This window comes from Plectropomus leopardus, chromosome 7 (assembly GCF_008729295.1).
Source record: "Plectropomus leopardus isolate mb chromosome 7, YSFRI_Pleo_2.0, whole genome shotgun sequence".
In the NCBI taxonomy this organism is placed as follows: domain Eukaryota; kingdom Metazoa; phylum Chordata; class Actinopteri; order Perciformes; family Serranidae; genus Plectropomus; species Plectropomus leopardus.
In genome coordinates, this window is record NC_056469.1 from 31452285 (window position 1) to 31479638 (window position 27354).

General features: G+C 37.0%; 1 protein-coding gene across 2 annotated transcripts; it reads left to right on the plus strand.

Annotated features, from left to right (window-relative positions):
- Positions 1 to 1093: 1093 nt before the first annotated feature.
- On the plus strand, positions 1094 to 23780 carry LOC121945447 (retinoic acid receptor beta-like). 2 transcript variants are annotated; one of them, XM_042489605.1, is made up of 8 exons: positions 1094 to 1645; positions 6875 to 7029; positions 9737 to 9878; positions 14131 to 14297; positions 16732 to 16908; positions 19472 to 19676; positions 19810 to 19968; positions 20736 to 23780. In XM_042489605.1, exons 1-8 carry the CDS (start codon positions 1480 to 1482, stop codon positions 20912 to 20914), a joined length of 1350 nt encoding a protein of 449 aa, XP_042345539.1. In that variant the 5' UTR covers positions 1094 to 1479; the 3' UTR covers positions 20915 to 23780. The 2 variants fall into 2 exon arrangements, with proteins under 2 accessions (XP_042345539.1, XP_042345540.1); XM_042489606.1 differs by having other exon boundaries at positions 14134 to 14297.
- Positions 23781 to 27354: the final 3574 nt, after the last annotated feature.

The following is a 27354-nucleotide window of genomic DNA, read 5'->3' on the forward strand; positions in this document are numbered from 1 at the left end:
ACAAGTACTTTTAACACTTTGAAACATGAAAAAATAGGCTTGATTTCTTCCAAAAACACTGGAAAGGAGCATCTTGGTTATAAGTGTTTCACAAATTGCAAGAAATTTGTAGATTTAGAAGAGTTTCTTCAAAAAGCTAGGGCAAATGTCTTAAAAAAAGACAAGGTAAAAACTATATTTATAATAATTATTATTAATAATGACATATTTAAAATTATGTTGGTCCTTTCTGTCAGTTTTTAACTTCTTTTCTTTTGTTTTTTTTTTATACTATTTTAAGGTAATTCTGTTGTACTTCTTATTTCTAACTCCATGCTGATTTTGGGTCATTTCTTCATTCTTCCTATGTTTCTGAAAGAAATCAGGCCAATTTTGCAGGTTGCAAAGGGTTAACCCTTAACCTGGATGGACATCAGTTTTCCTTTGCTGCAGTCAGACGCCTTTCCAAAGTACTTAAACCTTTGCAATGTAAGCAAACTGGTTTGATGTCTGTCAAAAACATTGGGAAAAGGCAATCAGCAACTTGGTATGAAATGTCCTGCAAACTGCAAAAAAAAAAAAAAAAGAAAGAGAGTCAGTAGAAAATTATGAAATAACTGGGGGAAAATGTGTATATTTATATTGGTGTACAGAAAAAATTTTTTTTTTTTTTCAAGCTTCCAAAATGTAGTGGAGTAAATGTAAAAAGTGGACAAACTTGATTAAAATACATAAAAAATTGTACTTTGATGCAGTAAATATTTGCACCAATATCCACCACTGATTAGCTGCTAACAGAGCCGTTTAAGAGACTATGGTGTCTATTTTAGCGCACTAGCTGTTACAATCAAAACACAACCGCATCTCCGACCATTGGTGGTCGAGTTGCATTGTGGGTAATGTAGGCACCATGTTGTGGATTTAAAAATCTGGTATTTCTGATTCTTCTGCAATCACTTTTGACACTTTTTGAGGTTAAACTTTGATTAAAGTAGGTTACTTTTACTCGAGTCCACCTCAGTGTCGATACTCTTACCTGTGCGCGCGGGACTTGTTTGCAGCCGCTGTGTGACGTCAGACAGCGGCTGGGTCATGTGAAGGTCAGCAGGAGGAGGTTCACGAGGAGTTCACTCGCATACATTAGGTAACACCATCGCTCGCGCTGACATAACTAGTATGAAGCAGGTTGAGTTGAGACATTCGTCAATAAAGACGAGATAAGAGGAAGAAGTCCTGGAAGTAACTTTGTTATGCAAAACAGCCTCCAGATCTGGACTTTAACCGTCGTCCCGCTGCTGCAACATGCAAACACTTTCAGACCGGCTGCGGGAAATCTGGGTCTGATCCCGAGCGCACACGCCCCTCTGACTGCAACACGGGCACGTTTTTACTGCTAAAACACCGTTTGCACCAAAACACAGAGGAAGAAACCCGCCCTGCTGCGGAGAATTGCACATGCAGACGTTTCCACTCGGACTTTGCAGACTCTGAAGCCACATCATGTTTGACTATCTGGAGTTTCAAGCTTTCGGTCCTGGAGAAATCATGGACTTGTACACTTCCACATCCAGCCCCGCGTGCACGCTGCAGGAGCAGGACCAGGATCTGGCAGCCTACTTCCCCGAGCTGATCGAGGCGGACTGGCAGCAGCACCGGTGCTCACAGTGTAGGTGGAAAAATCCTGATTTTGCTCCAAGATTTGAATCATTAATGTTGTGCTGAATATATGGACATCCACAAGGAAAACATCAGCTCATTATCAAAACAGAAATCAATCAGGGATAGATCAAGTTGATTTTATTGACCACAAATTTGCCTCCAAGGTCTTGTAATTTGACCTTTCATCCTTACAGCACTAAAAATAATTTATTATAGTGGCGTACAATGCAGTATTTAGCCATGCATCTACTCATATTTACATGCATTTTCAATAAGACTGTTTGGTATTTACATTTTAAGTTAAGTGTTGTGCAAAGATATTTATCCTTTTGCAGAAAGATACATTTTGGTGAATCTGTGGATTTAAAAGAAAAATATCGCTGTTGTTTTTTTTAAAATCAATTATAGTAAATAAAGTTAATTTATGCAGGACACCATTCATCCTGAGGCCCTCAAAAATATTTCAGTATGTTTGCTTAATAAAATTGTATCAGGTGTGTTTACTCACTAAGGCTTGACATAATAGGTCAACATTTTTAGCCTTGCATCTCCAAATTTTTCATTGAATTTTCAATTGTAATATGTGACTGTTTGGTTTTTAGATAAGAAATAACTTTATTTATCCTGAGAAAAAAAATAGTTAGGCAGTTGCAGCACAAAGTAGGAGAGAGTGTAGAGATAAAACATCCAAAATACATATATATATAGTACATATATATATAACAGTGTTGATTAGAAGATATATAGGGCTACAGGTTAGTGGTAAGGGTGATTGCATATAGTTATATTTTGACAAATCTGTGTTTTTATAAGGACAAAAAACATGTTATTATCAACCATGTTAAATCAAGTTAATTTTATTGATGTGACCCAAAATCAGAAACCATAAATCTGCCTCAGAGGTCTTCAGATCTGTGGCTGGACGCCCTCCATCCTCAGACCCTCAAGAATGCTTAAATATCTTTGCAAAACAAAATTATATCAAATGAGTTTACAGCCAAAGAGTTGAACCAATTTTTGTTTTGCATTTATTGATTTTTGTGTGATTTTGTGTCTGTAGTTTGGTGATTACACTAAAGGTCAGGAGGTATGCTAAGAAAGATAAGACAGAACTTTATTTGTCTTGAGGGAAATTGTTCTGCTGCAGAAAAAAGGTAAAAATACAGAGAAAAAACATAAAATAATGTGCAAATCCAAAATACACACAATGCAGAAAAAACACAAGCTGGTTAATGTTAGGGTGAGGCCCAGTCTCTGTTAGTTGAATGCATGATTAGGATCAATTTTAACATTTAAATAACATTTTAAAACACGACGTTGCACCGATAGGGGGATGGATTTTGATAATATGTGTATACAGGTAGAAATATGGCTTAAATTCACTGCACTTCTTATCTTCCCTGTTGTGACTTTTCTTAATCAATAAGTAAATCAACATATTTTGTTGAGCACTTTTTATACAATGTAGCATAATTCATAATGCTTTACTGTGGACTGACAAACAAACGTAAACAGTAAAACAATTTGAGACTAATGTGCAGAAGGAAAAAAAAGATGAAAATTAATAAATAAATAAAATAAAATACATTTAAAGCTAAAAGGCCAAAAATAAAAAAAAAAAAAAAAACATTTGTGTGCATAAAAAATAATAAAAAGTTAGATATGGTGTATCAACACTTTTAAAACAGGAAATGTTACCATCCTCAGTTTATCCTTTAATCATGTGTGGAGGACTTTACCTTTGACTGCAACCCTCTTATTTAACATTTATAAGCTGTGCATACGTCTTTAATCAATGGATAAATGTATAAATGTGGTTGTAAGCAGATATAAGTGCTTATTAATGCGTTTGTCAACAAAAATAAGTCCTCATGTGGGCTCCTGTATGTAGGAGCTGATGTATAAACACATAATAAATGACAATGTAGTAAAAACAGTTGTAATTTAAATGTCTTTAAAGGAGATAGTTGAAAAATACTGAACAGAAATGACACTTTATGTCTTTGTAGCTGTGTACAACTACACAGTGCTTATTACTGCCAGATACTAGTAAAACTAAATACTATGATGCTTTTTCGATGAGTTTCGTCTGGCAGGAGTTTTTCTTTTGAGCAGGAAAGTGGGAGAGCAGCAGCGGTAAACGGGGTATCAGAGCGGCTCGTGACGGTGTGGTGGTCTGTGTTTGGGACGGGGGACGGTCAGTTTGGGGTCACAGCGGGTTCACCGGACGGTCACCGGCTCAGGAGGTCAGAGGAGAGCCGGACTGCTGCCAATGATGGAGGAAGTATCCTTAGATACTTTGCTGCAGGAAAAGTGCAAGTAAAAAAGAAGATGAAGTAAAAGTCCTGCAAAATTTATCATTAAGAAGTAAAAGTACCAAAGTATAAGTACTTTTTCTACAGAAAAATGGCACCTGTGACTGATTTATTATTATATTTCACATTATTAGATATTATATATTTCATTTTATGGATTTGATGTATTTTTTTTCATTTTTTATTTTTTAGTAATTTACTTTTTGTTGCTTTTTATCAAATATAAACAGAATAGTACAATAAAAAATACAAGAAACAAAGAATGAGAGCAAAACAAAAAACTAAACAAAACAAACATACAGGACAAGCAGTCGTTTCAACAGAGAGTGTATATGTTATATTATCTTTTTATTATTTTTTTTTTTAAAAAAAAAGGGACAATTTGTCCTCTTCAGCCTCTTTGTTGAGTAAATCGATTTGTTTAATGAAAAAAAATTATTTTGCAATTTTTTTGACAATCGACCATTATTTCGGCCATTTTTAAGTAAATATACTCCAACATTTGCTAGTTTTAGCTTCTCAAACGTGGAGATTTGAAGTTTTTCTTCATCAAATATGACAGTAGAGTAAATGTTGTTTAAGTATCTTTCAGTGTTTTGGTATTTCATAGGACAAACAGTTATGATTCAGCAAACTATATTCATTATTTTAAAAGTTTCAACATTTTGATTTTATTTTATCTTTTGAATTTATGTTTATATTTACAAATATAGATTATTATTAATGTTATTATTAATTGCAAAACATACAAAATACCAGGAGGAGACAAAAGTTAACTTTTGCATAAAAATGACATAAGATAAATAATAAATAACCCAAAGCTGCAGCAATTCATTAAATTACGTGTATTTTGATAATAAATTTATAATTTTGCTCATATTTCAAGCAGAAGCAGGAAAGCCCCAAAATTTGCTGGTTCCAGCTCCTCAAACATGAGGATTTAAAGCGTTTCTTTGTCATGTATGACAGTAAATTTTGGATTTTGGTTGCATAAAACAAGCAACTTGAAGGAAGTTAGTTTTTGACATTTCATATTATTAAAAAATATATAAAAATATTCAACAACATAAGTTAATACGTCGCCAGGGCTGCAACAGAAAATGCATCTGCAGAATTATGATTTATGGATGTTGTATTTGGTATCTTATCAGTAGAACCACAGATAACATGCACCAGTGTGACATGAAAGTTTCTGTGATTTTACTCAACAGCTGCTGTTCAAATGTTTCAGGGTTTTTGACTCACACAATACATCGTTGCATACATCAAATAACACCTCCTAAATTGGGATGGGGGGGTCTTTCTCCCTTCCCTCGACCACATCACTCTCGCCGCCCCTCCGCACACACACACACACACACACACACACACACACACACACACACACACACACACACTCTCTCTCCTCCCTCTCATCCGTCAGCTGGGCTCGTGGCATGCTCCTGCATTGTTGTGTGTTGTTGGAGGGCTCGGGCTGATGGGGGTGTCCTCGACTGACCCGCTGATTCCAGGTTCAATCGGAGGCCACGGGTTCAAGGGGATGTAGATGAGCAATTTTTCTCGTTTTGTGCCTCTTTTCAAAAACGGCTTTCTTTCGTTTTCTGTCAGCGTCGGCGCGGTGGAGGTGATCAGAGAGCCGGCGGGGAGGCTGAGCGAGCCCCTCGGACCGCAGCAGTCGGGAGGGCGGGCTGTTGTGATCGATGGAGTGAAATGATACATTCAGCTGGGAAAAACGCAGCTTTAAGCTGTTTGCACTTTAGGGAAGAAACATCTGCAGTGAAAACATTTTCAAAGAAAATAAAATGAGTCAATTTTGTGATGTTGCAAGAAAGTCAAAGACTGATGAGTTCAGCTTTTGTTGCACCACGGAGCACCAACTCTGCTTTTTCTGACACATTTTGGGTTTCACTCTTTTTTCTTTTTGGTTTCTTAGGTGCAGATACGTCACTCCACACTTTTTTATTGGGAAAAGTTGACTGACGTTGCCTCAAGTCAAACAGTTGGATATTTGGGTGGATGTCTCGCATGTTTTGGGCCCTAGATTTTGCTGTAGAGTGAACGCTCTAGACTTTCACGCTACTCTTTGTAGACAGACGGGAGTAGGAGAGACCTCGTGTTTATAAGTGGATCATTTACAGCTCACAGCAACTTAATGCAACACACTCGATATCTAGTGTTGGAGTGAGTCGGGCAGAGCCCTAGATCTTTGATTTTTTTAGTATTTCTGCTGTATAAGTTTACATTTTGGCCTGACGTTGATGGAGAGGACAGGCTTTATTCACAGGAGGAAACTGGTGTCTGTAAAAAAAAAAATCCTTGTAGTAAAGAGTGGCTGCTGCCTTATTTTTGTTATTTTGCCATCAATTGTTTGGAGCTCAAAACACTTAAAACGCCCTCTCAGGTGTTTCGACGTTATGATCATCCCATCAGCTTTGCTCACTGATCGGTCAAGAATTTTAAAAACGCCTCAAAGCAAACGACCTCATACGATCCATCGAGGTCAGAGAAAACAAAATTTGAATGCAAATGTGACATTGCAGTTAGAATATTTAATTTTAAAACTTGAGAATAAAAAGGTTGCAGTCCTGTAATAGATTCATTGATGTTATAATATGTTAAAAAAACTTTACTGCATGTCGTCCACACTCACTTTCTCTCACCTTTACCATCGACATCAGCTGTTCTGAATAATACTGAAAAAAAATCTAATTTAAAAAGGAAAAAAACTTTAAAATGCTCGTTCCCCACAGTTAAAATTGTTGCTTTGTTTGACCAAAACCCAAAGATATTCTATTAACTGTCACGCCGTCATCATGAAATCATGCACAAGTCAAATTTTCAGACGAGTAAGTTACAGTGTGTTACTTTCTCTGTGCTGTGTGTGTTTGAGTTTTTTATGGTCTGATATTGTGTGTTTGCAGCCGTCGGAAGTCAGAGCTCCAGCTCCAGCTCAGACGACCTGTTCGCCAGCCCCGCCTCCCCGCCGCCGCCTCCTCGCACATACAAACCCTGTTTTGTGTGTCAAGACAAGTCCTCGGGCTACCACTATGGCGTCAGCGCCTGCGAGGGCTGCAAGGTAACTTGTCCTCCTCACAGCATGCTCTGGGACAAAGACATGCTGTCCACGATTTTACTAAAAATAAATATATAGACTTACACCGAAATAATACTTCTCAATCATCACCTGTGACCGTTCCTCTGTGTGTAGCAAGGTTTTTTTTTATTTTTAACTTGTTTTTTTTTTTTTGCTGTGCTCCGCAGCACAACATGCAGATAATGTTGGGACTTAATTAAAAAGTAGTGACCAGAACATAAGGATGATGCATGCAAGAGAAAGCGACAGAAATCCCGCACACGATGCAGAAAAAATGCAAATATAGCAAAGCTTAAGTTCGTTACAATGTTAATTTTAACAAAGCGAACAGTAACGGACAATTTAATATTAATTTATACCTTTAAGTTGTTTGCTCAAAAACAGTTTTCTCATTTTCTAAATGTGTGTCATGCACTTTTTGGGATGAAACTTTTTAATTGATTCTGAAGTTTAGAGGGAAAAAATTAACTAAATATGAAGCAAATATGTTGAGAACATTTAAGAATATTTTTCACATTATGTTTGTTTTTTTGTGTCACATATCAGTTATTGATGGCTGAATTTTCTCAGAGAAACATCAACGTCCTGAACTTTGTCCTGATAAACCAACACGTGTTAGCAAATGTCAACGTGGTCAATATTACAGTGCAACATAAACACGCTTTTGTAAATAATCAGATTTGTAGACGTTTTTACTCCACTTTTTCTTTCATGTTTCTTGCTAATAAAGTTTTAGTCTATGACATTTTTGTAGAATCGCACTTAGTTTCTGCTGAAAATGAAGCTTTGTGAAAGCTTTGTAACACCCTCAAATGTATTAAACCACAAACATAAAACAAATCTGCACGTTTTAATGTAATAATCCCACAAGCGGAATAAAAGTTGCCCACTATAAATGTAATAACTGTTACATTTTTGCAGGGATTTATTACGTTTATGGGAATCTTCAGCTTTCTAAATTGTAATAACTTCCCACAAATTTAATATGAAAATGAAAAATGGTCTTTGTAGTCATTGTTGTTGTTTGTTTATTTACTCATACACCTGCTAACGGGTTCGAGTCAGCTCATGAGAAAATATCAGAGGTTTGGGCAGAACGTGTCAGAGCAGCGTCTGAGTTAAGTAACTGACAGAAACATTACGCTCAGAAAGTCCATCCTTCACCGTCTCTTCCACTCTCTCAAACACACACAACTTTATCATTCGCTGTCAGAATTGTTTTTGGGCACGTTAATATCCTGTTTAAATAGATTTTTTTTGCATAAGTCAAATGCCACAAACGTAACAAATCTGCAGATGTAAAAACAGTTGCAGGAAATTACGTACTACCGTTGTAGTGGGCAACTGCTATCAGGTTTGTGGAAAATGTGTCATGTTTGTGAGATTATTACATTAAAAGCTGCAGATTTTGTATTACGTTTGATAAGATAAGAACTTTATTAATCCTGAAGGAAATTCTTGTGCCAGCTTGCTCCAAAAGTACAGTAGCAAAAAATAACAATAACACAACAACAGAGCATCAAATAAGTGAAAATAAAATACAAAGTGTCTAATAATAATGTTTAAAAGTAATATTGAACATGGAGTTTAAAAGTGCATATTAACAAAAGTAAAGTTTGTGGGCTGGTCTCAGAGAGTTGTACACATAACAGTATTTTCACTGTCAAAACAGTAAAACTATAATATTCTCAACTGAGCAGGCAGATGTTTTAATACACATCAGTATTTTCAAAATATTGCGCAGGTATTCGTGGTTTCCATAGGATGTTTCCTATTGACTCCTAATGAGGTCAAATATTTCAGTGAAATAACTCATCTAATGAATTGATGTTGTTTTAATTAATTGAATTTCTTTATGTGTAACACATTTGCACAGGAGGTTTTATTGTGTCCTGTCACATTAGTCAGTTATTGATTATTGTATTTGCACAGATAAAGACACCAAGATCAATATGAACCAGGGGTATTCAACTCAAATTCAAAGAAGTCCAGCAAAGGTCTGAACCTCATAATGTCTGTCAAATAAAATCAACAAAGTACAATATCCATATCATTTCAACAATATTTTTGAACAACATTAACATGCAAATATATTATGGCAAATGTGTGGAAACAACAGCTGCCTTTACAGAAATAAAGTAACAGAAAACAGACCATAATCCTTTTAAACAAAAGATATGCCTATTTTAGAAAAGTGCAAACACAGCTTTCTCTTTTCTCTCTTATTTCACATTATTTTCTTTTTCCCTTCTTTTCTTAGCAAAGTGAAATTCAGGCTTTCAAGTGAAATAACAAGTATCTCAAGTAAAAAGTAGAAATAAAAACTGCCACTTTTTTGAAAAAGTGTGAACAGAGAGGAGCAGCCTCTCTCTCTCTTTAAATTATTTTCTACTTTTCTTCATTTGGATATTGGCCATACCTTCTCAAGACAAAACTCTTCAGCGGTTCTGTGCGGCAAACGCCAACAATCGTAGTCGTGGCACCTGTCAAAAAATAAAAAAACGCTCGGTGCAGATTATTGTTCTCATTCTTACACATTATTAAAACTTGGCCACGGGTGCAGATAGGGTGGTGTTTTGGTCCAGACCCCATCAAACTAGAACAGAAATATACCTGCTTACACCGTCAAAAATACTCTGGTCCCTTAAATAATTCATATCTTCTCTGTTCTCCCCTGTTGCCTCTGCAGGGCTTCTTCCGGCGCAGCGTGCAGAAAAACATGGTGTACACCTGCCACCGAGACAGAAACTGCATCATCAACAAGATCACCAGGAACCGCTGTCAGTACTGCCGGCTGCAGAAGTGCTTCGCAGCGGGAATGTCGAAGGAGTGTAAGTGTTTGACCCACTCTGATTCAGCAGGAGGCCTCCTGAGACCTCCTGAGGCCTCCTGAGACCTCCTCCTCTGCGCGCTCTCAGGCTGAAGGCTGTGAGGAAAAGGTGACGCCTTCAAGGACAGAGCAGATAACAGATAGCGGACGATGGATTGTAGATGTCATTGATCACAGAGAGGAAGATAAAGGTCAGAGTCACTGACTGACACCTCAGGTTTATCGTTTGTGTCTTTTAGAAGCAGTTACACGTTAGGTTTGTGATTTATGGAAGCACAATGCAAAAAAAAAAGCATATTTGGACCATAGAAACCACCATGGAGTCCACAGCTTTAACTGGTAGGGCCCGCTTTAATATTAGAATAGAAAAAAAAGAAATACTTTATTAATCCTGTGAGGGAAATTGTTTTGTTAAAGCAGCAAATAAGAAAGCAGCAACTGAATAAAATATTCATTTAAAAGGGCAAAATAATGCAAATATAAATCTACAAAGGAAGGCACTTAACATAGAATATAATGCAATAGAATAAAATAAAATAAAAACAGAATAATTATAACAATCTCATGTACATAATGTACAAAAATACACCGAATATTACACACACACTCTGTGCACAAAATTTATATTACTTTCTAATTTCATTTTCAAAAAATTTTCAAAAAAATGAAAAATTAAAAGCACGTAAAATGCGCCAATCAGTCCTTAAAAGTTTACTCAAATCATAAAACGAAAATCTTCTGCTTTTACTGAAGTTTTGTCCGAACGTGCAGATAGTTTCAGTTTGAAAAAGCTCTGCTGCCGCCTCGCTCACGATGAAACGATCAAAACAAAATGAGTCAAGGGCTCAATAATTAAAACGCTTTATATCAGCAGATCCAGAAAATCCCTAAAACTGTCCACAGTGAGGTTTTTTTGGGGGAAGGTTGTTTGGGAGTAAATCCTCTTAGTGGGTATTTCCCATTCGACTGACATCTGAGTGTTGCTAGGAGACGTGGTGTCAATTTTGCCCTCGAAAGGCAGATTAGTTATTATACCGTGTGTCCCCTAATATCATTAAACATGTGGGACGATCCTTTGTGCAAAATGACGACTGACACATCACTCACTCCCAAAGTGTTGCTGTGAATTTGTTAACAAAACTTTGTTTTTCTCGCACGATTTCGTGTTGAACGAAGATTTCAAAAAAAGGTGAGCAGGGACTCATCTATCAGTGCTCAGCACTTTCCAGCACTTTCAACATTTTCGCTGAAACATGATTTGAAACACGTCGATACAAACAGTCTCTGTGTGAATATTAAATGGGCCTTCAGGGTTAAAAAATGCAAGAAAAGGAGCTCAAAAGTCCGTCTGTTCGAAGAGCTCTTTTGGTGGAGATATACTAAGATTTGAAAAATCAGAAAGAAAGCTTTACAATGTTAAAACGTCTTTATTTCTACGGCATGGTCACGATGGACCTTAAAAACACACTCCTACGCGTTTCGGCATACAAGCCTTCGTAGGGGAGTCAAAGTCAAGTTTTATTTGATTTAATTTTTTGACTCCCTGACAGACTTATATGCCTAAACGCGTAGTTTCTAAGGTCCATCATGACCATGCTGTAGAAATAAAGCCATTTAAACATTTTACAAGTGAGTTCCTTGGAGTTTTCTTATGATTTTTGGGGCCCTAAGGGTTAATTAATCTTTTAAAATACTGACTTTCATGGAGAAGTTCTCAATGAGCTCGAACTCCAGCGTCTCAACTGTACCACAGAAACAAAGTCATCGACCCAGATAGCGGAGCGTGTGTTATGTGGAGGAGGGCAGCGATAGGGCAGCAGAGGAGGAGCCTCCCATCCGCCTGTTCTCATTGTTGCTGCTCCGCACTCAGACGCACATTACATAAAAACGTCACATGGAGCGACAGATGGATGCTATGTAACCGCTCGCCGCGCCGCTTCACTCAGTCAGTGTGTAACACGATCTCACTGCGAGTGTTTACACAATGATGGCTGAATGTAGGGCATCAGGGAGGAGGAGGAGGAGGAGGAGGAGGGGGAGGAGGACGGGGAGGAGGGGGGGGAGGCTGGAGTAGGCAGGAGGGCAGAGACGGAGGTGTTGCATAATCCTCAGCTCCTCTGACATGTGTGTAGCTGCCTGAGCCAAGTCAGTGGGACGCACTGAAACGTGTTGACACCGTTACCGAAGTGATTATGAAACACTAACCTGGTTAGGCTGCGTTAGCCGGCTTCACGTGCTCCCTGAGGATCAGTTCAGACTCACTGCCAACTGGTTTCACTGGAAACTATTTGCTGCCGGAGGAAGAGTTCATTTGTTATTTTTAGAGGCGTTAACTGAAATTCCCTTCACCTGAGCTGCACTGCAAAAATATGTGAAACCCCTGTCCTCATACTTTTGGTCTCGTCTCCTTGGCTGCTAAAGTGTGACACAGTTTTTTATTTTAGTCTTCAGGATTTAATTCGGGGCAGCACTGAGTAGTAAAAGCTCTAAAAGGGACAGTTCACCCCCTAAAGTTGCCAAATTTTGGAGATATCGGCCGTAGAGACGTCTTCCTTCTCTCCACTAAAATGTTTAAAGAGCCAAAAATAAATACAATTGAAAAACTCTGCCGATCTACTCCACCACGCTCGTGACAACATGAGAGGTCACCATTAATAACTGCGGTTGCTAGGAGACAATACCAACATCTGTGGTGTGTCACTAACTGTAACACGGAGGCACAGGGCGTTTCCTCCTCTGCCGAAAACACGCACGGTGTTTTTGTGCTGTGAGGAATTTAAATCGTCCTTTTAAACATTCGGCTGTTGAAACGAGTCAAAACAAATACCAAGGACATTAAATAGACACACAGTACAGTACAAATACACACACACACACATATATATATATATATATGTTTACACACACACAAGCTGTACACTCAGGATGTGTACAGCAAAAACTCAGTTAACCATGTAATGTCCACGTGAGGAAGAAGAGCAAGGGAAAGATTCTTCCTCTGCATTCATTTATCAATTTTTTTTATTTTATGTATTTACTAATTTAACATATTTTATTTATTTATGTATTTCCTCAGAGACATCATTTTTTCTTTCATTTATTTATTATTTATTTTACAGACCCCATTTTTTTAGAAATAGGCTTCTACCAAAAAGTTGAGATGTCACTTCATGTTAATGTTATAACAAAAAACAAAACTAAACATATTAGGAACCATGTACTGTTACAATGTTTGCTTTTTGTTAGTTTACCAACGTATGTCAGTTTTTTGACAACGAAATTAGTAGTTTCACCAGCGCGAGTATTATTTCCACACATTTATTCCAGATTTTACCATCACCGTTCTTTGAAAACATCTCAGAAAAGGTGAAAAACATTAAACATATAATGGATTTACATTAAATTTATGGTTTTAACAACAGTGAATATTCATGCTTTTTATATTAAAAAAAATAATTTATTTACCATAAAAATACAATTCTGTTGTTTTGTACACAGCTTTAGACAGTTAAAAATCATACTTATGGAATTATTATTAATGAATAATCAGATTTTTTTTCATTTCTTAGCAAATAGTCCATTTTAATCTCATTAGCTGAGTTTCATTACCTTTACCAAAATCAGCAGATTGGTATGGCATGTTTTGTTTTTTCTTTGGTTTGTTTTGGGGTTTTTTTTGTAATATTTGACTCTTATTTGATTTTTATTTTTTGTATACATTTTTGTGACATAAATCTGTTGGGTAACATGTCGAATAAATGCGTCCACATTTAAAATTCCTGCAACACAAAGTGTTTGTGAATGTCTGGAGTTCAACTTCCAGTAGGAGGCAAACTGGAAAGAAAGACTAACTGTATTAAGATACAGCAGTATCTCGTGTATTTTGTTATCATAAGAAACTTAAACTGAATGGTGGAGATGGCTCAGTCAAGTTGAATTAAGTATAACACATTTTTTATGAAGATACAGTCACTCAAAATGTGGTCAACTAAACTGTTGATGTTGCATTTTTTTGTGCAATTCCCTGTTTGCTTTCACGTCCAACAATGTCTGTCTTTTCTGAAATGTGTGGACAAAAAAATAAGCATCTCACGCTTGAAGAGTAATGAAAAAGGCTCGTGAATGACCTGCAATCAAGAGACAAACACATCAAAATGCCAAATGTTTAAAATCAGGTTTTGTCATTTAAACAGTCTGAATCCCTTTCACTGATTTCCTGAACGTCTCGTAATCTGGGTCGTTGTTTTCCTCAGCAGTGAGAAACGACAGAAACTCCAGGAAGCTGAAGAAGGAGGCGGTGAAGATGACCGTCATGGAGACGTACGAGCTGACGGCGGAGCTCGGCCTGATCGTGGAGAAGATCTGCAGAGCTCACAGAGAGACGTTCCCCTCTCTCTGCCAGCTGGGAAAATACACCACGGTGAGTCACCGCACGAGAGCCGACTGCTGGAATAATATTCCTCTACGGAGGAAAAACTATCTGCAGAGAGGAGATGATCAAAGCGGTGCTCTCTGAACGCTGCGTCATCACATTTAAATATGGATTTATGGACAATCATTGGTGCAAAGCATTAAATTTAGACAGATATATCAACAGAAAATATACACGAAAGAGGTCCCAAAACTTGCTAAATATTTCGTATTTTTAAAACATTGATTTAAGAAGGCAGCAGCTGAATAAAATATTTGTTAAAAAGGGCAGAATAATGCAAATATAAATCTACAAAGGAAGGCACTTAACATAGAATATAATGCAATAGAATAAAATAATAAATAATAATAATAATGATAATAAAGACATGTACATAATGTACAGAAATACACAGAATATTATTACTCATAAATTTATTTATTACTCCCTAATTTCATTTAGTTTATTTTTTTAACTAACATCAGTCCTAATCATAAATATCAAATATTCATTATTTTCAGAATTTTAATCCTTTAAATGCCAGGTTTTTGTCATGATGTCGCTATGTTTTTAGATGAAAAAAAACCACAAAAATCACATTTTTTTCAATATACTACACAGCCTAGGATGTGTCAATAATTAGCAGCAACAATATTTCTTTTTACATTACTATTTTTTGTGCAGTGTAAGGTGAGTTATTAACCCTTTAGGGCCCGCTTTAATATCACACACTCCTATCGCTCTGCACAAAAAATGCGCTTTTCAAAATAAGGCTTTAAAAAAAATTATATAGTAGTATTATTTTCTGCTTTCATTAAGTTAAGGTTTTTGACCAACATTAGTCCTATAAACAAAAATCAAATATTCATTGATTTTTGTAGACGTTTAACCCTTTGAATACCTGTTTTTGTCATGCTGCAACTTTTTTAGATGAAAAAAAAACCCACAAAAATGAATTATTATTTTCAATATACTACATGCAAAGTGGATTTTTTCAAAATTCTTATTATCACAGCCTGTCAATGATTTGCAGCAATATTGATTTTGACAGTGCACCTGGTGGAAATAGCCTGCATTTTCTCAAAATACCAAATGGGGTAAAAATGACTTCATCAGGTGGATTTTTTTCATTTTTGCATGTTCAGCTGCGCTGACCAACAGGGCAGCCGATAAACATTCAAATTGGGTTTTTCTGCATTAAATAAAGGGCCTGTTTGGTCTCATCCTCATCCAAAAACGTACCTTTAAATGTTCGTGCAAGCTGGGACACACATGCATCGTAAACAGGAACAAGTTCTTGTTCCTTCGTGACAAAGTCAGTGATCCGGCTGGTTTAATGTGTCCGGGTGTGCCCTTTTCAGAAACGCATGAATGGTTTCACATCAGTTTAAAGTCAGAAGAGGTGAGCGACGCCTGGAGGTGTGAGTGAAATCAGGAAGGACAAAAGGAACAGCATGTTTTTCTGTTGAAAAAACTTCCTGGTTTGAGATTAATTAGGATTATGACTCTTAAACTCTCTGAAAATCCTAAATTGGCTCACTTAAATCCCTCAAATAGGATATTTTTGGTACTCTGCTTAGAAGTCGTAGTCGTTGTTTTACTCTATTGATGCTTTTTTTATTTTTAGAGTTAAAAATCCTCAAGTTTAATCACTTTAAAAGACATAAAAGACGCTTTTTATCCACTTTGCCTAAAATTATGAATTAAAGGATCATTGTGATAAATTTTGAGTTTAAAACTTTTTTTGTTGTTTCTTCTGAGTGGATTTTGACAGTTACTCAAACAGATTTCCTTTTACTGTTGACGATGTACGATTATTGTCTGTTTTTCTAAAGCCATAATCAGTATTTTTTATATTAACACAGTGTTAACTCCAGGGCGTCGTAAGGTCCAAAAGTCCAAATTCTATAATATAAAAATATTTATATTATGACAGATTAATGGGGCCAATATTGGGGCAGATTGGGGCAGATATTGTAATGATTGACATTAATTAATTAATCGATTGAAAAGTGCAAAGAAAGTGTCATCACAGGAGGAACTTTTACTTTGTAAAAGCTCTGGGAGCAATTTCTATTTATTCATTTTTTATTAAAATTTTCAATTGATTTTATAAAAAAAAAAGATTGCTGGGAAACTGCTGTATATGATGTTAAAAGTCTCGGATTTGATCAAACATTTGCCAAATACATTAAAACAACGTTTTGTGTTTGAATTGGTTATATTCTACATTTTTAATATTCACAGAAAAATTAAAATTTTAAGTATAAATGCATATCGTATCCAAATATCAGTTATCGGTCTCATTAACTGCTAATAATCTGTAACAGCTCTGAAAAACCGATATCAGTCGACCCCTAATTTTTATTGATGCCCACAGTGTGCTGTCATGCTGTTATTGGTAAGAAACCTTATTCGGATGTTGCTTGTGGTTCTGATCCAGAACTCCAGCTCAGACCACCGGATCCAGCTGGACCTCGGGCTGTGGGACAAGTTCAGCGAGCTCGCCACCAAGTGCATCATCAAGGTGGTGGAGTTCGCCAAGAGAGTGCCTGGTTTCACCGGCTTGACCATCGCCGACCAGATCACTCTGCTAAAAACCGCCTGCCTGGACATCCTGGTACGTCTGAGTGTCTCCTAAAATAACTTTCTACTTCAAGACTTCAGGAAATTGTAGCAGAAACTTTTTGATGATGACAAAATATATGAGTGAGCTGCAGATCTCTTTATCTCCCCAACACGAGATTCTCTAAAACTGAACGAGATGGATTACTCTTAGGCCACGTTTAGACGAGAGCGGCACTGCTAAAAACGGAAAACTGTTTCCTTTGTGTTTCAAAAAAATCCATGTTTATATGCTAACATTGTAAAAGTGATCCTTGTGTACATGGATCTGCACAAAGAACCAACATTACTGCAGTTTTTCATGTCAGGCCACACCACCGAAGAACACAGGATTCTCACAGGATCTGCACGCTGCCACTTCACACGGCGGCAGAAAGGGTTGCAGTTTTAAAAGTTTGCATTTCAGTCCCCCAAAACGCCATAATCTTATGAATGAAAGGCCAAACTGCAACAAAAGTTTAATGTTTCATTCAAGAACCATTGCCATGTCACACAGAGAACAGACACAGATCTAGTCAAGTCAATTTTATCATTTTACTGTTATCACAAATTACAATTTAGGGCTTTACTGTTTGACACATTGACTAAGGAAAACTCCCCCCAAAAAAAACAAACATAATAATGGGAAAAAAATAAAACTACACACATACACACACCTACTGAGATTCACACCTCTGTGGGTCATGACTCGCCGTCAGCCAGCGTTCCTGCCGAAGACAGACTGACAGGCGTGCTGTCAGACAGACAGCAGCCCTCAGGCAGAGTGCGTTGTTTGTTTTATCGCCTTACACCCTCCCTCCGTCTCCCCCCGTCACCGCCTGCCAAGTCTGTCTGTCGTCGTCCCCGTCAGGACAGGATCTTCCTCTGATGCTCTCTGATAGCAGCAGGGGAACGTCGTGTACCCGCAGAGGCTCTGTCGAGTCTTTACACGATGAAGCGTTCTGGGATTTCTGCCAGGTTCTCCTCGTTTGGTCTTTTTTGTCTGGTCTAGATTTGTCACACCCTCCTCAACACTTTGAACCAGAGTTAAACAAGAAGATGTTACGCTCAAATAAAAACATGAAAGCGTATTTCTTTGTTCTGTAAAAAAAAAAAAAAAAAAAACTATCGGAGCATATCGGACAACTTACGGCATTACTGCTATGTCTGTGAGAAGCCAATATCGGCCAGTATAAATCAATATATCAGTTGGTCTCTAATAGGAAAGGAGCTCACACGCCTCTGAATAATGAACACTTAGCTTCACGATTTAACCGATCGTTGATATGGGCAACTAGTTTTATTTGCTAATTTTGCAAAAACGCCAACAACAAATTAATGAGATACAGAACTGTTAAACATTTCCTGTCAGTTTGTCATTGTCGTTGATAAATTAGCCGTACCGTATATTTTGTATCAAATCGGGCCTCCACCTGAGCACCTTATTTTTGCCAGAAGCAGCTGGCTCGGTAACTTCTTCTCTTGCATAGCTCACTGTGGTCTTTAGGAGTTATCTGACCTTTATTACACACTTTCAGTGAAAAAGTAGATTTTTCACAGCGCTGTGTACGGTAGAAAAAACTGAAGGAATAATCCCAAAATGAAAGCTCACTGTCTTGTTAGTGTCGCATCTTAAGTGTAGCCCAAAAAAAATCAAGATAAGCTGACCGCGCAGCTCATTACAATGTTTTTTTAATGTTTTCTGTCCAGATGCAGGCAAAGAGGCAAGATTGTGATGGCGTATTCGGGCCATTGTAGATGAAAAAAATAAAATAAATTTAAAAAATGGAGGGGAATATTCAGAAAAAATACTCAGAATTTTGAAGATTAATGCCGCAATTTGGTGAGAAAAAAAATGTATATTTTCTGAGTTTATAAAGTCTGAAATTTCCAGGAAAAAAAAGTCAGAAAAATAGTAATAGTAAAAATAGTAGTAATAAAAATAGTTTTTTTTTTCTTTTTTTCTCAGCTTTTTTCACTCAGAGAATATCCAACTAAATTTCCAACTTTCTAAACTCAGAAATAGCATTTTTTTCTCACAAATTTGTGACATTCAACTTCGAAAATCTTTTTTTTTTTCTCTGAATATTGCCCTCCATTTTTTGTTTTTGTTTTTTTTAATCGACAGTGGCCCTAATATCCTGTCGTACTTGTCAGTGCGCCTGTGCAAACTCTGAGGATGACGTATGACCAACAGCTCTGACGAAAGTCCTACTCAGCATTTTAGCAACAGCCTTCTTTTTTTAACTTTGGACATAACATGAAGTTATTTGTTAAAAAGATCAGGGAAACAGTGCAGCTATTCAACATCAGTGACAAAAAAATATGTGATTTAAAATGCCAAAATACTCAGAGGGACTTTAACTGACCGTCAGTTCTTTCTCGTGTGCAGATGTGCCTCTGAGGTGCAGAAGCACATTTGGGTACAAATGTGACGTGCAGCTTGAACTCATTTCATTGTTTTTCCGATCTTTCCTGCAGCTGCTTCTGTCCCATATTACCGTGTGCCACAGTTTTATCATGACCTAATTATCTTCCCTCTGCCCTCCTCCTCCTCACTCTTTTCTTCCTCCATCCAGATCCTGAGAATTTGCACGAGATACACTCCCGACCAGGACACCATGACCTTCTCAGACGGGCTGACTCTGACCCGCACTCAGATCCACAACGCCGGTTTTGGACCGCTGACAGACCAGGTCTTCACGTTTGCCGGCCAGCTGCTCCCGCTGCAGATGGACGACACGGAGAGCGGCCTGCTCAGCGCCATCTGTCTCGTCTCTGGAGGTGCTGAAGCTCAGAGGACACAAACACCACCTAAGTTTTTACAATTTGGGGAGAAAATGTGATACATGTGAACCATAAACTCCTCCTTTTACAGCTAAATATTCACTCCTGTGTTTCCTGTCCGTCTGAACAGACCGGCAGGACCTGGAGGAGCCATCTAAGGTGGAGGTGCTGCAGGAGCCGCTGCTGGAGGCGCTGAAGATTTACTCCCGCAAACGGCGGCCCAGCATGCCCCTCATGTTCCCCAAAGCCCTCATGAAGATCACCGACCTGCGCAGCATCAGCGCCAAAGGTCAGAAAACAAAGTTCTTAATTCATCACAAATTATTTCAGTATTAAAATAACTCTAAAGCACCTTTCACATTACCCGGTCAAAGCATGAACGTAACGCTTTTGTGCCACCTCGTCGTTCTGTATAACGTATACGATCGCAAATAAATGAGAAATGAGTTATCGCGTCTTTACACCGGCAGTGGAGCTACAAACAGCACCGAAACGAGGTCTGTTAAGATGCGATGACATTTTGCATGCAAATATATGATTTCAGCAAACCTTTGAACCCTGAGAAAATTAGTACAAAATCTTTCAAAAATGTTCCACAAATAAAACTCCAACTCTAGTTATCAAAATTACAAATTTAAAATTCTGTTACAGATTTGTTACAATTTTCTACTTTTTTACTTTTGTTAATTTTATGTTTTCTTTATTAACCAATTCTCAGGTAATTTTCTTGTCCTTTTTTATTTTATTTTTTTTCATAAATCAAGCAAGTTTGCATTGCATCGAATGTTAGGCCATTGTGACTGTTAGAAAGTGCTGCCAATGTGCATGTTTTCTGTCACATTAGAGGTCGGCGCTTTTGCGTTAAACGCCACCCCACCACGCCGCTTTTGTTCAAAAATCCACGCAGGAGCATCATGATGCTGCCATTGTTTTGTTAAGTGTAAAAAATGCAAACTAGGCATAAGAGACTTAAATCTCTGTGTAAAACGATCTGTGATGGGAGGTGATAAAGTCGCCGTTGCTCATTGTCCAATCATGATCGAAACATTTCCACAGGAGCTGAGCGGGTGGTGACTCTGAAGATGGAGATCCCGGGCTCTATGCCGCCTCTGATCGAGGAGATGCTGGAGGATCTGCAGAAGCTGGAGAAACACTCTGAGGAGAGCAGAGCGGAGGCAAACAGCAGCCAGCACACACACACACACGCACACACACCGTCTCCTCACAGCACATGAACTCCTCCGACTCCTCTCTCTGAAAGAACAGTGGCTCCGTCTACCAGAGAAAACGCTAACAACTCAACCACAGATGCAGTCCAGACGGTTTCTTGTGTCTTACCTCAGTTTCACAGAGACGCCGCCGCGTTTGAAGAAGAGATGCAGTTGTTTTGGTAACGACTTCGCTCATGAACGAAGAGCTAAACTCTGCTTCGAAGGGGGAAAAGAGAACGAAGCAGTCATTGTTTTATTTGCATCACAGTTTAATTTTTCACCTCTCCTTGCAGACACCTCAAAACCACAGAAACATGTTTCTGCTGTATTTATATTTGCATGAGATATCACATGGATTCATTTTTACCTCATTAAATAACAACACCCGTAGCTTTAGTGTAGCAAAGTTAGAAAACGTGGACTTAAAACGTCCACTGCAATTTATTAATTTCCATATGTGTAAAAAGACTAACTGAACATATTTGGAGAAAAAAAGACAAATTTATCTGCACAAAAGGGAAATGTAAACATTTTTACTGGTAAGGCTGAATGTTCATAACTGGCATTAACAGTTTTATACAACTGAGTTCATACTGGAAAATAAATAATAAGAGAAAAACAATTTATTATCAGTGACGATAAATCTTTGAAGTGAACCAAACAAAGTGGTTCAAATCAAATCTGCAAAGTGATTCGTGATCGGCACCTTTAGCTGAGTTTCACAACAGCAGTTGCATTTGTATTGTGGGATTGTTTGCAGAAAGTACATGCAGCTCGTCTCATTTCCAGAGCATCAAATGCTCCGCTTTGTCACGCCCAAAGGCAAACTTTAACGTCTTTATGGGGCACGCCGAGCTCTGTGCAAACCCATCTGCTGCCATATTTGACCCTGAGAGAAACTGAAGTGTTTAAAGTGAGAGAAAGTCGATGTAGAGCGACACGTTCCACGTGAACTGTAGTTTTAACGTATCCTGCGTAACCTTCGTCCCATGTGAAACCAAAAGCCAACGTTTTAATGTAACGTAACAAAAAGTACGGACTTGCACGCTGGTGTCAGTAACTTGATGTATTTACATCACGTTATATTACAACAGTAATTTCAGTTTTATTTGCACAAAATAAGATAAAGTTGTGCAGTAATAAACAAATACAAGTCATGTAATAAAAAGTTAACAAGAAAACACAAAGTAAGCAATGTAAATAAACCAAACAATAGAATAATAAAATAAAAATTAAATAGAATAATAAAGTAATTAACTTAATCAAGTAGTTGTGTTGCCTCCCTGACCTCATCGTGAAAACATTTTCACGTTTCAGTGTCACTAGAGATGCTAAACATTTAAAGAGTTATGTGAAGCAATAACAGCTCTGTAGCTCCTGCTGCTTCACACAGCCACAGCATCATGTGACCTAGAAAAGTCGAAAAGTGTTTCCACTGTAGTTTTGCGAAATCTGGCTTTTTCAAACTGCCTGAAATACAACCTCATGCTAGCGTGAAAACTTTTCTTCGTATTTTATATTTGTGATTACAATTTGAGCAAATTGAGGGTTGATGGAAACCCGCCGTGTGAGACACTGAAGGGTGTGACAAGACGTCAGTATTTGACGTCTGAGGAACGAGCTCAGGTTCATACCATGGACGCATTTTTTCAGTTGACTAATGCATGTTTTGTTTTTTTAAGGCACTATGAAATTTAATTTAATTTCACGCTCAGTGGAGGGTAAATGTGAAGCACTGTGTTATTAATTGGGATTAATTTTGGACTCTTTTAGCTTTGCCAACTCACTCCAGAGTCACGCACCCCCTAAAAACCACAAATTGTTATTTTACCACTTCAATTTATATACATTTTTTAAAAAAATAAATAAATAAAAGACATAATGTGTTAATCGGTGAGCTTTAGAGGTGCTGGTCGGTGGAGTTTGTCTCTTTCGGACAGAACCATGCTAACTGTTTCCCCCTGTTTCCAGTCTTTATGCTAAGCTAAGCTGCTGGCTCCAGCTTTATATTTACTGTACAGACGTGAGAGTCGTATTGATTCACTCCGAGCAAGAAGTCAAATGAGCGCATTTCCCAAAATGTCTCACTGCTCCTTTAAGAGCTGTCCGCTCATCAGGTGTCAGAGTCTCTTAAAGGAACAGTTGTGCTGGAGATCTGCTTCACTGTTTTTTGCAGTTATTAAATTTAAGCTCACTGTATGTAAAATAATACACAACTTTATTCTTTCTCACATATTTTAAATGCAAAGTTTTATGCACAGATGACATATTTGTTGCATATTGTTCGAAATTTTTGAGTTCCAGTATTAATAATGAAAATCCTTTTTTTTATGTAAAAAAAGGATTTTTGTCACTTTGTTGAGTTCTGCATAAACATATTTTCTGCAAGTGTTTGTATTTCTTTAACAAAATAAGCCAGTTATTAAAAAATGCCGCAGTGTTCATATCGTATTATCACAGATAACCTTACGTTATTTTTTCCTAAATAAAATACTGTATACTGTAGAAATATCACTAATAAGAAAGAAAACTTGCAACGGGAGGAAAGAATCGTGGTGAAAACTTGTCTCATGTTTGTCAAAACAAACAAAAAGGTACACATACAGTGGCATTGTCTCATTGTTTGCAAATCAAATAGGTATAAAATATAAAATCAGATTCTTAAATGACATTTGTGCCTAAATAAATGTACATTCCCGACACAGACGGATGTTTACGTTCATAAAATGTTGACTGTAAGTGGCAAAACAAGCAGCCTGCGTACTGTAAGAACTCATGTGCCTACTTCAAATGTGCAAACATCTTTTTTTTGTGTGAATTTTACATATTGTGCCAAGTTAACCTGGAACAGATCACATTTCATATGTTTTTGTTACTCTATTAAAGTCTTGTGTACTGAATGTTAGTTTTCTCCTTGATGTTTCCGCTGAAGCTGCTGTTTTTTTTTGTTTTTTGTTATTGTCTGAAGAAGAGGACGGCATGTACTATAGAGTGACGCAGAGGTTCATATTTCATGTTGTGGAGCAGTGAGGTTGTTTGAGGACAGCTTTGCAGACTTCTCTCTAAATTTGGGATTGTACTGCCCCCTGTGGCTCATGTGAGGTAACTGCACTGCAGCAGAAATAGTCATAACCGCATCCAGTTAATGTGAGTAAATTCCAGATTTACAGACTAAAAGCTCATTTTACAGGAAAACCTGGAAAAGTCATTCAATTTCACAATTTAAAATCATCAGCAGAAATTCATTGGTAAGATTTGGAAAAATCACAGAATTTTGTTGTAATTAATTAATTTACATTAATGCCACATAACAGTGACTTTATTTTCTGTCACTGACAATGAAGCGTATCTCTAATATGTGTCGACGTGTGACAACGGTTTGGTTGTTTTTTGTTTTTTTTTTCATCACAAAACTTTCTTCATTCTTGATTTTCCCTGTGCTTAGTCTGGCCCTTCATGTCTGTCCACTGAGCATTTCAAATATGTTTTAAGTACTTTTGGTTCATGTGGGAAGCATGCAACTTTAAATTACTGTCCTTTGGAATTATTTTCCTACCTTTGAGGAAAATGTGCCTTTTTATTTATGAATAATGACTTTTAATTTTTTTTCTGTAATTTTTTATAGAAAACTTTAATTTAGGTTTTTTTCTTTAGATTTTTTTATATTTTTTTTAATGATGTCAAATTGGCAATTTTCTTTTTTTTTTAATTTTACATTTATTTTTAAAGAAAACCACAGATTTTTGGCATGCTCTCCTTACAATATTTCTTTTTCAAGAATTGCCAAAATTACACTGCTTATCATACCCAGAAACTTTAAGAGCAGAATTTATTGGGTGTTTAATATTTCTTACGGTCCCTGAACACATAATTGGGATTTTAAAATTATGTTTGAATAGAGTTTGAATATTTTTAAACGCAGGGAAAATGCGGTAAGAAAAAAAAGTATTTAAATTTTGTGGGAACCCTGATTACTAAAGGGGAAAATTCAGCCCAAAATCAAAAACACATATATTTGCTCTTACCTGTAGTGTTATTTATCAGTGTAGAGTGTTTAGGTGTGAGGTGCTGAGTGTTGGAGAAAAACTTGTTCCATTATTTTGGAGAGAAAGCAGACACGATATCTCCCAAAAAAAACTCTAAAGCAATCTGGATTGATAAAAATGAGGACATTTAATTTGGGGATGAACTGTCCCGTAAAGGTTTCACACATATTTCAGATTTCACTTTGCTGAAATCTGAGTCACCAGTATGGACAGGTAATTATTGTCAGTAATCAGAGGAGATAAAGTGAGTTCTCCCAAATAAAAGTAGCAGAACAAATGTAAAAACACACATGCAGTGGTGTGTTTGTGTTTGTGTGTGTGTGTGTGTGTGTGTGTGTGTGTGTGTGTGTGTGTTCCTCTGTTGCAGATTCATGTTAACTGATGGGCGGGTCTTTACAATTTGGCTGACTGTGAACACCTGGGCCCAGTGCTCCCAATCACACAAACCTTTGGCGTCTGTTTGTTTGCCTTGAACATCTAAACTGGTCATGAAAGCAGCTTTTCAGTGATTTATGTGCACAGAAAATGAAAATGAAACTGTGTATTTGGAAAATTTCAAACTTTACGACTTTTAAGCACTTTAATGAATTAAGGAATGAACTCTGTGCAGCTGAACCGCCTTCATCACCAGTGACTGAAAGTAAGTACATTAACATTTTTACAACTTTAAAGTACTTTACTTGAGTATTTCCATTTTATGCCAGTTTGCACTTCTCTTTGGGATTATTGTACTTTTCCATTTATCTGTCCGTTAAACTGTTGTTTAAGATATTACATAAGCGACGAATGCTTATAAAATACAGTACAATGTTACTGATAAATCTGCAGTTTGTTTGCAACTGTTTTGGCTTGTGACACCTTTTAAAAAAGCAGAGTGTAGTTGGGCCTCCTGAGTTGGTTGCAGTTTCACCAAAGAAATGCAAGTTCATAAAATGCCTGTTAAACAGATTAAAGTGTTTTTTAATGTGATAGTATTTTTGGCCTGCAGCCCCCCCCCCTCCTAATTTTTTTTCTCTTCATGGGAAAGAATTTGTGCACTTTCGCTCTAAACTTTCCAGATGCTACATTTAAATAACAGTTTGAGGCCCAAATAGGTCAAATTACCCCCACTCACAAAAAAAGTCTAAAAAAAAAAGTCCAAAACACACATATTTGTGTATCAGAACTTTTTGTTCTTTCCTCTCCAGTTAATCGTTTTAATTTGGCGGGGCCTGACCTGGAACCACTTAACTAAAATATGTTTGATATAATCAGCCACAGGGGACATTATTTTACAAAATGAGTACTTTTACTTGTGATGCTATAAGTATATTATATACTACTTACGTTTCTGTCCTTTTACTTGAGTAAGATTCCTGATGTTTTCCATGTATTCGAGTATTTTTATAATGTTGTATTCATACTATGAAGTTAATCTCAGTGCGTCTTCTCAAAGTTAAACTTTTTTCACTGTGCAGCAAAAGGGCAGAGTGTTTAAACTTTATATATAAATGTGATGAATGACTACGGGACATTTTATGCATTAAATAGTTTATTTTTCATTTTAAATTATCTATTCCTTATACAGATTATACTGACAAATCCCTTTTGGATCAAAGTGCATAAGAAAGCATCCCTCCGCTCTTCAAAATGACAGTGAAAATGTTCAGGAAGTATATTTCAGATGTTTATCGTATGAAAAATGATAGCAGTGTTATCTGAGCACATTTTAATAAAGTTGAACCGTCTGCCAGAGCTGCAGTCACATGTTGTGTTATCTTTGGAAACTGATGTTGAATTAAGGTGAAGGTTTAGTTTTTTATCAGCTGTGGAGGGAATTTGGCTTTGCAGCTTTGGTCAGCAGCCATTAGAAACACGTCTTGTGATGCGCAGCCCTGCAGCGAGGAGTTAAAACAGTCAAATCGCAAAGTCCGATCCTGAGAATTTAAAGTGCTAGACTCAGAAACAACATCGCAGAAAGCTTCAGACGGCAGATAAAAAGCTCTGGACAGTGTTTGAGGTTCAGTTTGACGTGAGAAGCTTCTCATGAGCTCAAGTGACAGAAAAAAAAACTTCATTACAAACAGCACAGTGTCAACATGTTAAATTATCTTTGGAGATTCACACAGTCACATCAAATTTGTACAAATAACACCTGAGAGCTGAGGAGGTGTGTGGCATAGAGCTGCAACTATTAACCCTTTCAAACATGAGAAAACTGGCTTAATTTCTTTCAAAAACGGGGATTAAGACAATGAGCAGTTTAAAGATAAATGACCCAAATATTAGCAAGATATTAGAAAACACTTCAGAAAAAAAAGTGAAAATTAGCAAAGAATAAAAAATAAAAAAAACATAAAAAGAAATTACCTGAAAAAAATGCAAAAGTAAAACTAATTATAGGTAAATTATAACAACAATAATTATTACAATATTTAC